The sequence below is a fragment of the Phascolarctos cinereus genome, unplaced genomic scaffold (genome assembly GCF_003287225.1).
Source record: "Phascolarctos cinereus isolate Bilbo 61053 unplaced genomic scaffold, phaCin_HiC Scaffold_1;HRSCAF=81, whole genome shotgun sequence".
In the NCBI taxonomy this organism is placed as follows: Eukaryota; Metazoa; Chordata; class Mammalia; order Diprotodontia; family Phascolarctidae; genus Phascolarctos; species Phascolarctos cinereus.
The window spans coordinates 168,012,736-168,028,863 of NW_027555514.1; the positions used below are offsets into that span (position 1 = coordinate 168,012,736).

Sequence of the window (16,128 nt, forward strand, 5' to 3'; positions counted from 1 at the left end):
ATTGGAGAGGAGCCAACATAGAGTTACTCATGAAGCTGATGGAAAGTCTCTTCCCATAACCAACTCATTGTTATAGAAACTGAAAATGGAACAGTAACAAGAGTTGATCTAGCTGAGATGATCATGGCCTTTACTGTCTTCTTTGAATGTAGCTTAAACCAAAATGGCATCAATGGTGGAAGTGCCCATATCATTGAGGTCATAGATCCATTGAAGTATTGAAGCATTAAATCTGTTATCTTTTTTTTTTCTGTTCTTTTTGAAAGAAAAAAACCACCAACTTTTCTTTTGCCAAAATATATTCTTTAAGGTTTGATAACTAATGTTGCAACTAGTACACTCAAACTAGAAATACAATCCTAGGCCATCCAAAACAATAGTAGATAATTAGTTTAGAAGTTAATGCTGTCCATTTGGATGATTTTTGCTTTTGATGATATTTGTAAGCCACTTTTCTTAAAAGTGAAGTTTTTGCCAGGGTTATAGGTACACATCTGTAATCCCAGCTGCTTCATAGGCTGAGGGTGTCAGGTCTCTTGAGCTTGGGAGTTCTGAACTATGATGGCTTAAGGTGTTGGCTCTAAGTTCCACTTTAATGTGGTGAGCCCTGAAGAGGGGAGAGGAGCGGCACCAGATTATGTGAAGAGAAGCAAACTTGCCCAGGTCAGAAATGTAGCAGGTCAAAGCTCCCTTGCCCATCAGGGTGAGACTGAGCCTCCTGCACTTCTAGCCTAGGGGGGGATAGAGAGACCAGGAAGGAAAGAAAGAAAGGAAAAAAAAAGAAAGGATAAAGGAAGGAAAGAAGGAAGGAAGAAAGGAAATAAAGAAAGAAGGAAGGGAGCAAGGGAGGAAGGAAAAAAGGAAGAAAGGGGAGGATGGTGGTATTCTTCACAGTAATTTGGAAAGTTAAGACGAGGGGAAGGTTTGGGGGGAAAAGGTAATGAGTTCAGTTTTGGACATGTTGAGTTTGAGATGATTATGGGACACATTTTTGCAAAAGAGTTTAGAACAGATGTCTAATTCAGAAACGACTACTTTGTAGTCAATCATAGTCTGTTGAGATAGAGTCAAGGTTCTGTTTAAGTGACACCTGCTGCTGCAAACCTCTTCTGACCGTCCACAGCTGTTAGGGCTATTCCCCGGCAATTACTTGTATTGACTAACCTGGGTATATGTTATTTCTCCCTAGTAGAATGTAAGCTTCTTGAGAGGAAGAACTATTTGTTTCTGTTTTTGTATCTCCCTCCCCAGATAAGGATGTGCTTGATTCATGCTTACTCAATGCTAAATGAAGAATTCATAGAAGACTAGTCAATCAAGTAGAATTTTTTTAATTAAAAGTTTAGCTTGTTAAAGGCACTGTGCTAAGTTTTGGGGACACCCCCACCCACCCACCCACTCACCCATACACACACACACACACACACACACACACACACACACACACACACACACACGATCCTGACATCAAGAAGCTCATATTATAATGGGGGAGACAATATACAAAAAATTGTACATCCAAGATATATGCAGTATGAGGTAATCTCAGAGAAGAAGCACTAGTAGTACAGGGGACTCTTGCAGAAGGTGAGATTTTAGCTGAGTTTTGAAGGAATCCAGGGAAGCCAGCAGGCAGACTTGAGGAGGAAGAGTATTCCAGGCATGGCAGACAGCCATTGCAGTCTTGGAAACTCTAGATAGGCTAATGTATTGTAGAGTATTCAGAGGGGAGTAAGTAAGGTATAAGAACACTGGAATGTCCAGGTTATGTGAAGAGCTTTAAATGCCAAAAAGATGGTTTTATATTTGAGGTAATAGGGAGTTAATGTAGTTTATGGAATGAGGTTAGGGTGAGTGATGTGATCAGATCTTAGGAAAGTGACAGCTGAGTGGAGGATGAATTAAAGTGGGAAAAGACCAGAGGCAGTGAAAGCCTAAAGAAGGCTATTTCAGTATTCCAGGTAAGAGGAGATGAGGACCTGAATGAGGGTGGGTACTGTGTAAGTGGAGAGAAGGGGAGAGGTGGTGTGAAGGTAGAAAGGATAACACTTGGCAGCAGGTTGGATATTGGTGGTGAGGGGTGGGAGTGAGAGTGAGGAGTAGAGGATGACATCTAGGTTGTGAGCCTGGGAGTCTGGTAGGGTGGTGGTACCCTTGACACTAATAGGAAATTCAGAAGAGAAGAGTATTTGGGGTAAAAGAGAATGAGTCCTGTTCTGGACATGATGAGTTTGAAAGGAGAGCCAATAATGGAGGGAAATTCTGTGGCTCACCACACTACCAATAAAACTACATTTTAAAAAATCTGGATCTCTTCTAAACAGATAATGAAAATGGTATACACGCCATTTTTATAGATAGAGTGAATGAAGTTGGAGAGTTTAGGATACTCATTTATCACTAACTAATCTGCAGAGGAGAAACTTCACTAGGTATTAAGCATCTGAGTTTATGGGGAAAAGTCATCCTCATAATTTATGTATTAGTAACCCAAGAAGTTGGCCACATAAATTTGCTTTTTAAAAATATTAGTCTTTCCTCTCCCCCCCCAACACTCCCATTGATTTCCCCATTGAAAGGTTCCCCTTCTGTGTCACCCTTAGCTACCTCATACTATATTTCCTGCTGGGGTGTTTACTTCTTGAATGTGCCTCAAACCCAGATCACTCTGGATACTATAGTTGAAAAGGTATGTGCTGTTTGACCTATGCGAAATATTCCTGTCCACTTGCCAGGAAAGAAGGCTGTGTGTGGCTCCCTGACATTGTTCAGCTCATAGATTGTTCAGGTGCATATCATTCAGCCCCTTAATTTCTGGATGCTGAAAGCAGACATAGGTCATGTGATTTTGCTTGTCCTGCCTTTGGCCCTAATTTTGTCTGGGCCAGCTGTGTATGGAATGACTCAGAAATACCTTTATGTGGTTGTTTTGCTTGATTGGAGCAGATCCCACAAAAGTTTATATTTTCTTGCTAGTCCACCACTGGTGAGTAGCAATCCTTTATGTATTTAAATTTGCTCTTATCCATTAATTTTTTTCTCTTTAATTTTTTTTTGGCCTTTTTTAGTAGTGAATTCAGTTTCAAAGTTTTTTCTTGACTTGGTGATCTATTGGCACGTCCAGCTATGAATGAATGAACGAAAAAGCATTTATTATGACCTTGCTAAGAGGCAAGCACTATGCTAAGCACTGGCAATACAAATTTGGGCATAAATTGCGTTTAAGCGAGGCAGATTTGCATGAAGTTGTCAGCCTCAATTTCTTCCAGAGTCATCACAATCCAGGGGCAGGACAGAATTAAGGAGACTGGTGATGGCTCAAGATGCAGTGGATGACCCAAGCATGTGAAGACTGCCCCTTGAGGAATGGGCAGAAGAGAACAATTTATTCCAGTGACCATGAAGGCAGCTGAAGTTGCTATGGAGCACTTAGAGCTTGGTCAGACATGACCAAGATCCCAAGGGAATCCAAATAGGAAAAGTGAGATAGACCCTGCTCTCAATGAGTTCACACTCTAGTTGAAGGGCGTTAACACATAAAAGAAAATTGGGCTTCAGGGAAGATGAAAAGCTCTGGAAGTCTACGCATAGTTTTGTTTTGTTCTTTTTTTTGGTGTCCATTAAGGTTTAAGAAATTGTTCTGAGTCTGTCACTTTGTAAGGTACCACTCAGCTTTTTAGGATAGTTTAGGTCTAGTTTTGCCCATAAATGGGACAGTGTAAAGGAATTTTGAAGACATCTTTGCTAACTATGATTTGTGATACTGCTTTAAACAACCCTTTACCCCAACCACCCGTATCTCCTACACCCAGCCAGATCAATTCCAGGAACACAAGCATAGTTTGGAAGTGAGAGCCTGGCCCTTTAGCATGCAAAATTACATCCAGAAAAGTTAATATGTGTCCAAAACAGGTAAAGATCTCTGGGTTACCTCTGCTTGGTATACATTGGAATGGATGGCTTGGTGGGGCTGCATTTGTTTATTTATTTTTTTCTGAGGGACTGAACACAACATGGGCCATTGAAAGTCATCAATATAGGAAAAGAACCTAACAGTAAACAATTATTCAGGCGTCTTCTGTCTCCCTTTGCTTTCCAATTATGCCTTTCTTTTGCTTGAATCTGACCTTGCATTTCAATTTCAACCATCAATGGAAGTTGTCTAATTATATTGCTAATATATCCAAAGGAAACCCCCCCCCCCACCAAAATCTGTCTGTTGAGAGGCACAGTGATTTCAACCCTGTGGTTACAGGTATGTGCTTAACTGACTTACACTTAGGAAAATGGATCTTTGGGTCCTAGATGAGGCACAGCTAATGTGAACTATCTAGCTGTTTTTTTTTTCCTTTTCTAATGGCAAATGGGTTGGCAACTGTGTTTGGAAAACAATATTCTAAAGCCATCGGATGTTGACTACTGTTCTCCTACAGTAGATCAGACAAAGGGGGCCACAGGAAGAACAGCCAGTAAATCCCTCTTTTCAGTGACTCAAGCTCAAATAACTTTCCAGATGGTTCTCTGGCGTGTCATTCCCCAGGCCTAAATTGTTTTGTACCTTTAGCTATTCATATGGCCTTTGGCTTCCTTCTTCCCCAAACTGATGACTCATCGGTGAGTATAAGCATCTAGAAAGAGGATTAGTTCTTCTTTGCCAGAAGCAGCCAGTAGTATAGTGTGTAGAGCACTGGGTCTGGAGTCAGACCCGAGTTCAAATCTGGCCTCAGATACTGATTAGCTGTGTGGTCCAGACTTAAACTCAATTTTCTCAACTGTCAAATGGGGATCATAACAGCACCTATCTCATAGAGTTGTTGTGAGGCTAAAATGAGATAATATTTGTAAAGTGCTTAGTACAGTAGTTGCACGTAGTAGACGCTATATAAATGTTAGCTATAATTATTATTAATCTGTCATCTAGACTTTAAACTCCTTGAGGGCAAGGACCATGTATGATTTTTCTTTGTTTCTCCCCCAACCACCTTGCATAGTATATACACATATAGCAAGCAGTTAACAAATGCTTTTTTGGATGAATGAACAGATGATAATAAATTTTACCATTTTCTGTGACTAGCAGAATATGACTGTCATAAATACAGAGAGCCTCCTATATTGCTTCTTGGTCCTAATCCAGAGCATTATGTTAAAGAAGCACCATATCGTGATCAGCAGGATCAGCTTTAATTTACAGCTTTAATTTAGCACTGGAGGGCTAAAGTACACTAGCTTGCTGTGGGATTCCTGGCAAGTCACTTAACCTACCTGTTTCATTATTACAGAAATACAGGATCTCTTAGTTGGAAGGGATCTTAGCAATCATGTCCTTGACCAAAAATCCCCCTGTTACAGTATCTTCAATAAGTTACCATCTGGCTTCCACTCCAACTTTTGAATAGCTCTAAATATTAGCAATGTTTCTCTTCTATCAAGCTGAAACCTGCCTCTCTGAAATTTCAACCCATTGCTCTAAATTCTACCCCTGAGGCCAAGCAGAACAAGTTAATCCCCCTTCCACCAAACAACTCTTTAGACACTTGAAACAGCTCTGATAGCTTCCCTCATATCCCAAGTCTTCTTTTTTCCATGCTAAACACCTCCCTTTCCTTTCTCCAGTTTTCATGTGGCATGTTTTCTATATGCTCTCCAGATTGTCAATGTCCTTTCTAAAATATGGTGTTTAGAACTCAGCAAAATGAGCCAGTTGTGGTCTGACCATGTCAGAGGACAATGGGACTACATCACCTCCTTGGTTTGGTTACCATGCCTCCCAGTTGGAGTCTAAGATCCAATTAGCTTTTTCTGTTTTGTTTATTGTACGGGTGAAATTCCTCAATGCTCTCATACTAAAAGGCAACCAATACTAACCTAAATGAACAATATTTTTCCTAAAGGTAAAGAGATATTTTTTTCAGACTTATTAATCTGGCACTTTCTATGAGCAGAAGTAGCCTTTGAATGTGAATTAAATACATTGGATATATATACATACATACATATACTCTCACATGTATATAACATATATCAACACATACATATAGTATAATATGGCCATGTCTCATATAGGAGACATGCACATATGTGTGTATATGTGCACATGTGCATAAATGTGTACCCATATGCAGATGCATATATGAGTGCATACATGCATGTGTGTACATATACACACATATAAGATATGGCCAGTGGTGAACTTTGTACTTCACTGTACAATTTGTAACAAGGGTTTTATTTTTGGTTTTTTTTTTCAGTGGGGGTGAAGGGGTGGGAGTCAAGGTGGGAGGGAAACTATTCAGGTATTCTAAGCAACGTGTGATGAAGACCCGACCTGCGGTCATGGAATTATAGGATCATGAAATCATAGATGTAGAGCCAGAAGGGCCCTTACAGGCATCTAGCTGAACCCCCTTCATTTTAGAATTGAGGAAATCCAAGTGCACAGAGGCAAAATGACTTGGTCAGGGTCCTTTGCACTGATAGCAGGTGGCAGGGTTGGAATTTAATTTCTTTTTTTTTTTTTGGTGAGGCAATTGGGGTTAAGTGACTTGCCCAGGGTCACATAGCTATTAAGTGTTATGTGTCTGAGGCTGGATTTGAACTCAGGTCCTCCTGACTCCAAGGCTGGAGCTCTATCCACTGTGCCACCTAGCTGCCCCCAGGGTTGGAATTTAAACCAAGGTCCTTTGCTTCCAGGTAAGAATGGAGAGATGGGGATAGATGCGAGAGACATTGTGGAGCTAGAACTGATAAGACTTGGCAACTTATCGGCTATAGTTAGGTGGTGAGATGATTGGAACGATGATCTAATCCTCAATAGAAATAGGAATTGGTAGGTTTAGGGGGAAAGAGAAATCAGTTTCAATTTGGACTTCCTGATTTTGTGAAGCCTACAGGGTATCCAGGTGGATATTTTAAGGTAATATCCATCCCTGATTTTTTAAAAATGTGGGTTGAATCGTGGACCACATCAGTCTCTTCCCTCATTCTTCTCTGTTTCTTCCACTAATTAGAAGAGATGTTGGAAAATGTGCTATTTTCTGCCACTTAGAAATAAGCCATTCCAATCTCCTCATCTTACAAATGAGGAAACTGAAGTGTCAGTAAGGTCAAGTACCTGGTCCAAGGCCACACAGCCAGCTAGTCAGTGGCAGAGGTAAGACATGCATCCAGTTGTGACATCATGGAAAGAGACCCAGCTCTGTAGTCAGGGACTTGTGTTCAAATCTTGTCTCTGCTGCTTAGCTGTGTGACCTTGGGCAAATCACTTAACTTTTCTTGGCATTCAGTTTCCTCATCTATTCAAGAAGAGAGTTGTGTTAAGGCCTCTGAGATCCCTTCTAGTTCTAAACCTATGATCCTATGTTTCTGACTTCCAGTCCTGTATTTCTATCATGTCATAATGCCAGATGAGAAAACTCAGAAAGAGGTTCAGTGATTCCAAAGGACTCATGATGAAACATGCTGTCCACCTCCGGTTGGAAAGGCAGTGGACTCAGGGTGCAGAATGAGACATATATATTTTTAAATATGGTCAATGAAGGAATTTGTTTTGCTTGACACTGAATATTTGTGACAAGGAATTTAGTTTTTCTTTCTCCCATCCCCCCAAATTGAGGTAGAGAGTAAGAAGGAGAGAAAATAGATATTTATATTTAATAAGTATCAGAGTCAAGATTTGAACGCAGCTCTTCTGATTCTAGTATTCTTTCTGCTATAATTCATGGCCTTTCTGCCCTTGATAGATCTGAAGAAAAGAAAAATCAAGTTTGATCTCCCTGGCTCTGGTGAGGGCTACATATAAACTGTCCTTGAAGAAAAAAATGTCTGTTCTCTGAAAGGAAATGTGATTTCCTTTAGTTCTAGTGTCTAGTAACTCTTCGGAGAAGGAAGTTTATTCTTAAATACAAATTAAATTTCCTTAGCACCCATTTAAAACCATATTCTATTGTATTCTGCTAATTAGAGTTGGAAAATAATTAGGCAACCTCTCCCACATAATTATCTTTGGTAGATTTGAAGCAGGTGACCAGAAACTTAGACGTATTAAAGTAAAACAAAAGAAAAAGAACTTTGACTTTGTTTCAAAATCTATACCAAGGTCTCTACATGTGGTGGTAGCTGGGGATTTTTATTTCTTTTGTAGACTTTGAAGATACATGGTTTGTAGGGAGTTAGGCGTCATACTAATTATGGTCTACTAACAGGGACCTTAAAGGGCCAGGCTTAGGAATTTTGATTTGTCTGTGTGTGTGTGTGTGTGTGTGTGTGTGTGTGTGTGTGTGAGATGATTACTAATCACATGAAATTTCAGTGCATTTTTTGGTAGGAATTTTAATTTCTACTTAGAATTCTTGATCAAGTGAAACTTCTGTGAAATTTTTAAAAAATGTGTCATAAAAGGGCAAATTATAGTTCATAATGATAACATGATGATAACATACTTGATGACTTTATGCCACATTCCATTATGTAAAAATTGGACTCACCATTAGTACTAAATTCTGGGTGCTACTCTGAGATCACAGTCATAGAAGGGACCTGGAGGGACCTAGAGGTGCCAAGTCTAACTCTCTTTTTCTAAGCAGAACTGTACCTATTCTGTCCCAGAAAGATAATGGTTTACCCCTTCATAATTATGCTTCCTTTTTGTTTCCAGATGATGTTGGCCCACCTCCTTCCACAGACATCAATCGAAATGAAACTTTTGCCAAGATCATTTTTAATCCTAGTATCATACAACAAGCCAAGATTGCCCAGAATGGCATTTTAGGTGATTTCATCATTAGATATGATGTGAACAGAGAGCAGAGAGTTGGGGACATTCAGGTAATGAGTTCATGATTTTGGTTTTCAATGTTTGCTGTCTGCTAATTTCAGTTGGACTCATCTATCTAAATGCTATCTTGACTGTTAGTTCATGTTCTTATTGCTGAGTAATGTTTAAGTCTCCGAGAAATCCATTTGCTAGTTTCAGTTGGACTCATCTATCTAAATGCTATCTTGACTGTTAGTTCATGTTCTTATTGCTGAGTAATGTTTAAGTCTCCGAGAAATCCATTTGCTAGTTTCAGTTGGACTCATCTATCTAAATGCTATCTTGACTGTTAGTTCATGTTCTTATTGCTGAGTAATGTTTAAGTCTCCGAGAAATCCATTTGCTTTCTCAAGACATATCTGTAGGTACAGCTCCCTCCCTGTGGGTCAGAGGTCCACATTGCCTGTTTCCATAAGCAGGAGACCAGGTGGAATCAATCCTCTCTTTTACCCTGTAGTATATATATATATATATATATAATATATATATAATATATATATATATATATATATATATATATATATATATATATATATATATATATATATCTCATGCAGTTATAATTTAAGTTTGGTATTGATATTAATCAAAGTGACTCTTCTGTGGCTAATTTGTCTTGAGATTTTCTTGCTCTCAAGAGTCGGTGGGCATGTCAGAATACTATGATGGGTACTTAGAATGGACACTTAACAAACATAAGCGTAGGATGCTCACCATGTTAGATGCTAAGGAAATGTCTGGTGACAAGAATTGTGGAATTCCAAAGAGGCCAGAGCCACAGGAAACATTCAACAATGACATCCTCCCTTCTTTCCAACAGGTTCTGAATGACTACTTTGTACATTACTTTGCCCCCAAAGACCTCCCTCCTCTACCCAAGAATGTGGTATTTGTGCTTGATAGCAGCGCATCCATGGTGGGAGCCAAACTCAGGCAGGTGAGTGAGGGCCAGCTGTCTTATTGTTCTTTGTTTTCCTCCACGCTAGGCTGCGGACAATAGTCTCTTCTGAGTAAAGTCCAGCTGTTGCTGAATATCATTACAAAGTCACAGGGTATAACTGATTTTGCTTGGAAACAACACTCCATAACTGATTGGGTTAAGCTATTGTAGTAAGTCATCGTTTTAGCATGATGGGATCGGGGACGGTGGAAGGACCGACTAAATCTAATCTAATCATGCCGCGGCAACACTGATACCAAGGTGACTGGTAGCATGAGGAATGTGATTATGATCGAGATGTGGAAGAGGGGTCAGATGTGTTTTTCTTGGCTCTGGAGGGCAAAACTAGAAGCAATGAGTGGAAGGGAAGGAAAGGCAGTTTTCGGTTGGATAGGAGAAAGAACATGCTAACCATTAGAATCACCCAAAGTAGAATGGACAGTCTCAAATGTGTTGGTTTCTTTTTCAATGGAAATATTGAAACACGGTTGGAGGATCACTTTTTGAGGATGTCATAGGGAGAATTCTTGGTCAAGTAAAGACTGGACTAGATGGATTTTGAGGACCATTATAACTGATTTTCTGTGAAGGTAGTGACTAGAGTCAGTTGTATTAAACTAAAATGAAAGCCTATTGACCCACACATTGACTTAGAAAACTGTGAATTAACTTTATGTCATATTTTTACTTATTTTGCTACACATTTCCCAGTTACATTTTAATCTAGTTCTCTCACCTGTGGACTAGATTATTGTTCAAGAAATAATTATGCTTAGTGATTGGATTCAGAGAATCTGGGTTTCAAACTCGGCTCTGCTACTTATTATCTATGTGACCTTGGGCAAGTCATTTAATGAAACTGGATGGCATAGTGCATAGTGATGGACTTGGAGTCAGGAAGACTGGAATTCAAATCCTGCCTCAGACAATTATTGCTGTGTGACTGTAGGCAAGACATTTAACTTCTTTGGGCCTCAGTTTCCTCATATGTGAAATGGGAATAATAACAGCACCTACATCACAGGGTTGCTGTGAGGATCAAATCAGATAATCCATGTTGAGTATTATTGTATAAGTGTTAGCTATTAATTTCTCTGGGCCTCAGTTTCTTAAACTGTAAAATAAGGGGGCTAGACTTGGCATCTTTCACCTCCCTTCAGCTCTGAGTCTATGGTCCTGGGATGCTTTCTGGAATTCATCAGAGCAAAGTTGTGTCATGTTACAGCATGGTCTTGCTGCCATGTATATGCTCATCTTTCCCATCACTCCTACTCTCCATCTCTTGCTTTTGCTCTGGGATAGTAATTACTTCAGGCAGTTAGCACAGTGAACAGAGCTCTGGCCTTGGAATCAGTAAGCCCTAAGTTCAAATGTGACTTCAGACACTTACTAGCTATGTGACCCTGGGCAAGTTGCTTAACCCTGTTTGCCTCAGTTTCCTCACCTATAAAATGATCTGGAGAAGAAAATGGCAAACCACTCCAGTATCTCTGCCAAGAAAACCTCAAATGGGGTCATGGAGAGTCAGGCATGACTGAAAACAACTAAACAACAACAACAACGATAATTAAATCAAGGGTATTATTACTTCTGGAAAGGATACAGCAGATCTGCTGTCCTGTGGCTCTGCTCATAATTCCTGTGACTCCTAGACCCAAACTCTTCCCTAGCTTCTATTCTCCTACATGTGTATGCCCTATTGGAATATGCCTTCTTGATGGCAAGAAACATCTAATTTTTGTTATCTCTAGTGCCTGGTACATTGTAAATGCTTATCCATCCATCCATTCAGATTGATGTTTATCTGAGCATGTCCCATTTTCATTATTTTCCTGTTCCCCTCCATGACCATTAGCACATTTTATATTTCAAGATCTAGATGAGGAAGATGAACGACAGAATCAGTCAATCAACAAACATTTATTAAGTACCTACTGTGCACCAGGCACTGTGCTAAGTGCTGGGGATACAAAAATAAGCAAAAGACAGTCCCTGCCCTCAAGGAGCTTTCACTCTAACGGGGGTTGGGGCAACAAGCAAACAAATGTATACAAACAAGGTATATACAAGAAATCTAAAAAATAATTAAATGAGGGAATGCACTAGAATTAAGAAGGGTTGGGAAGTGCTTCCTACTGAAGACTCCACACTATTTGATTTCCTTCCTCTTCCTTGGTCACTGAGTTATTAGAATGCCATTCTTCCCTAATCCCCAGAGCCCTGACATGTTGTTTTGGCTATGAAGTTGAAGGGTGGCTTCTTTCCAGGAGAACCACCCCAAGCTAGCCAAAAATCTGCCAGGGGCCTGTGAGCAATTTCTTAGCGTAATTGTTGTCTTGAGTAGGTTTGAAAACTGCTGACTGTTTTAGCAGCTTTCAGCTTTTCTGAAGCTATAGCAATTCAAGGGACTGTTGTTAATTGGTACTTCCTGGGGTAAAATGCTGCCACCTCTGCTAGTGAAGAGTATGTTATGAATTCCGCAGCATGAGAGTCTTTTGTGTGTTGGGGGCTTTAGCATTTCATAGAAACAGAGATGGAGGGGACCTCATAGGTCATGGGCTTCAGTCCCTATTAAAGGATGATTCTCTTCTACAACTTCCTGGGAACCAATACCTTGGTTAGCTGGATACAGTAAAAGGCATGGCATACATTTCCAGGCCTAGTGGCATGACATTGGCTGTGGAGGGCACTTGGTCTCTGTTGGGTACACTTGTTTTTGGAAAGAGTAGTGCCTCACAGCTAGGTGGTGCAGTGGATAGAGCAGCATACCTGGAGTCAGGAGGACCTGAATTCAAATCCAGCCTCAGACCAAACACTTGACACTTACTAGCTGTGTGACCCTGGGCAAGTCACTTAACCCCAACTGCCTAAAAAAAAAAAAGAGGTAGTGTCTACATGGCATGTCTAGAGACCTTGGATCACTTCCTTACTCAATACCTGGGAGGAAGCAAAAGGAAGGAAAGGTGATAGATAGCAGATAAAGCCAGAGTTATAGGGAGGCAGGTCTTGGGAGAGGAACATCCCAGTGGGGGAATCCTGGAGGTGGTGGCACAGGGCTGGTTGAAAGAGCTAGGCAGTGAGAGTTGAGGACCATAAGGCACACCATCTATGGGAAGAAAGCACGCTCCCGTCTCAGCTCCCTGGGTGAAAGCCCTGGCTGCCCTATCTGACATTGCTCTGAGGGACAGGAAATGTATTGCATTATACCTTTTTTTTTACATTCTAACTTTTGTTAGAATATTTTTCCTTATGATGAGGTGGAATTTGGCTCTTTGTAGGTTTCATACATTGTTCCTATCTATGCCCTCTGGGGGCCAAGCAAGACAAATTGAATTTTTCTTCTTAAATATTCAAAAACAGCCATCACGTCTTAATACTTTTGCCAAAGGATTACCCATTTTCCCTCAATCTCATGAACTAAGTGTCTCATCTTGACAAGCCCTGAGATATTTTATTGTGACTAATATGGTGTTGTTCAGGGGTAGGGGTAGAAGGCATTTAGAAGTCCCTGCAAAGACTCCTGGATCAAGTGTTCTAGTTTTCATAATCTACGCATAGCAGGATTATGAATTTGGAAGAAAAGTGGAATTGGCTGGGAATTAATTTTTGAAAGATTTTTGATTATTCAACATCCCATGGCCATGTTCTTCCACATGATTCCATAACATACTTACCCAGGAGGTGAATTTTGGTTCTTCAGCCTGTTGATATGTGAAGGCTGTTGTTTTCCTAGTTGTAGAGCAGACAATGACAAGCAAAAGTAGTTTGATCTTGTGCTTCCCAGGAAGGGTGGTGGAGAGGTGGAGGGGGTGCCTGCAGTAGGCAAAGCAAGAAAGAGAAAATGTCTTTTTTTTTTCATGCTACCATCTTGCTGAAAACATTGACCTTACTCTCAGTAGGGTGTGCCCACAGGAAGCATGAGAAGACTGCCCAGTCTAACAAGTACACCTTTCCTTGATCAAGGATTTTATTCTTGTCCTCTTTCACTTTCTGGGCCACCTGTACCAAAATAGCCATCACTGGTCCACCAATATTAAAGAGGCTGCCCAAAAAGACCTCCTTGGCAAGTGTGGATGATTAATGCACCTTGTAGCAGGTATTTTTCTTGCCATGGCTTTTCAAAAACTCATAGACAATTAGTATTGTTCTAGGATAACATTAGACTGGTTTCCCAGGTAGCTTTTAAAAGCTCTTCTTTATATCTTCAATTTATTCAGTAAGTTTGAGACAGAAACCAAATAACCAGTTCCGAGTTTCAAGTATGTAATTGCTAATATAAAATGAAGAATGTGGGATCCAGTGGGTATAGTGTTGAATCGATTATGATGGACTCTATGTTCATTATTTCCCTCTCCTCCACTGATTTGCTATACTTCCTAAGATTTTATTTTCTCTAACAGTGATCAGGGCAGGTCTCTCCCTAGGAGGTATTAGGAAATCTCCTCTCCTCTCTGTCTTCCCCTCTCCTCTCCTCTCCTCTCCTCTCCTCTCCTCTCCTCTCCTCTCCTCTCCTCTCCTCTCCTCTCCTCTCCTCTCCTCTCCTCTCCTCTCCTCTCCTCTCCTCTCCTCTCCTCTCCTCTCCTCTCCTCTCCTCTCCTCTCCTCTCCTCTCCTCTCCTCTCCTGGATGTCCAGGAGCTACTCATGGGCCAGTCCCAATCTGATCAACAAGTCAGCTTTGCCTTGCTCCATTGCTGACCTGGGCAAGTCTGCCCCTCCTTAGGCAACCTGGTGGCCCTGCCTGACCTCACCCCCCTCAGCCATCCACATCTACTCCCGAAGACTTGCCATATTAATGCTAACTTAATGTGGGCATCTAATTAGCTTAGCCCACTGTAGTTCAGAACTTCTGAGCTGAAGTGATCCACCAGCCTCAACCTCCCTGGTAGCAGGAATTATGCACGTGCCCCTCCAGGCTTGGCTGTTTTGTGTTTTTCTTTTTCTTTTCTCTTTTTTTTTAGGCAATTGGGGTTAAACAACTTGCCCAGGGTCACACAGACAGTAAATGTCCAGTGTTTGGTCTGAGGCCAGATTTGAACTCAGATCCTCCTGAATTCAGGGCCGGTGCTCTATTGCTCTATCCACTGCACCACCTGTTTTGTATTTTTCAAAGCATGAGTAACACAACCTTTAGCCTGCCAAGCTCCATGATGTTCATGTACTGCCCTCCTGCCCCTAATCCCCCTGCCAAAGAAGAAGATCCAACCAGCTTAGCATCCTAAGTGTGAATAATAAAGGAATATGGCCTAATCTGATAGACTAGTGGTTCTTAAATTTGATTATTTAACTTTTATAGAGTGTTAACCAAACCTTTGGCATATATAGAAGACAAACATTGTTCCTTGTCTCTCCTCCCCATCTCCCAGTTTAAGATTCAGAGCTAGAAGGTGAAGTACAAATAGGGAGAAAATAGGATGCCTGATCAGGAACAGAAGTGTGTCCACAAGGTTTAGAGGCTTGAAAGTGTACATTACATTAAACGATCAAGCAGGGCGTCCAAGAGAGGAACAGATTTATCCCAAGTCCGTGTCTACTAGTTAAGTGGTGGCATTGAGGTTACAACCCAGGTCTTTGGAATTCCAGTCCCCTACTTTTTGTTTTCTCCAAAACAAAACCCGGATAAGTCCTGGGAGGCTGTTGACTTGGAAGAATCTATAGGAGCAAGAGCAGTGTTTGGAAGGGGCCACGTGGATGTTGTCTGATCCACTTAGGAGAGAATTTGTTGAATGCACATATGGAGATAAGAAAGGAGGAGGGTTGAAAGGGTATGAAGATACATGAGACATTACTTGAAAATTCTTTCGAGAACCACTGAAAATTGGCACTATACCAATATTACCCAGAGTAATTCTTAGCACTCTCCCTCTTCCTCATGCTACCCCCCACCCCCATTAACTGTCAGGTTGTTGGCCTTTGCGTAAACATCTGAAAATGAGCCCACAAGAAGAGAGGGAAGCATAGCCACCCCCTGCCTCTGTTCTAATCTTGCTCTCTAGGGCAATGACTAATTGGAGTGTAATCTGAGGTCACTCCAGTTGATAGCAACTCGTCAGAGAAGGGTGACTGCCTCTGTCTACACTTGGCCACCGACGGATCAGTGTTGTAGAAACACATCACAACTATGAAGAACTAGGACTTGGGATACTTTATAGGCAGCAGAAAGAACTGATGCCTCCCAGCTATGACTCAGAGACATGAAGTAATGCATGGAAGACAGTGAGCAAAATTCTTTTTCTCCTAGCCCATTAGCACAGATTTGAATTTTTAGTTTCAAAGAAATTGCCTTTTAGTAATAGTAGTATGACTTTTCTAATTCAAGTCCCTGTAGTTTCTTCAAAGAATTGGGAGATAAACAAAAATATTCTGGACAACAAT

The 16,128-nt window shown here is 40.8% G+C and overlaps 1 protein-coding gene across 2 annotated transcripts in view; it reads left to right on the plus strand.

Moving 5' to 3' along the window:
• The window catches only part of ITIH5 (inter-alpha-trypsin inhibitor heavy chain 5), a 95,149-nt gene that overhangs the window by 32,166 nt on the left and 46,855 nt on the right, over positions 1-16,128 (plus strand). For both annotated transcript variants that reach the window (XM_020965021.2, XM_020965022.2), the window contains exons 6-7: positions 8,657-8,826; positions 9,636-9,752. In XM_020965021.2, coding sequence (XP_020820680.1) covers positions 8,657-8,826; positions 9,636-9,752 — 287 coding nt within the window. The remainder of the gene's footprint in view (positions 1-8,656; positions 8,827-9,635; positions 9,753-16,128) is intronic.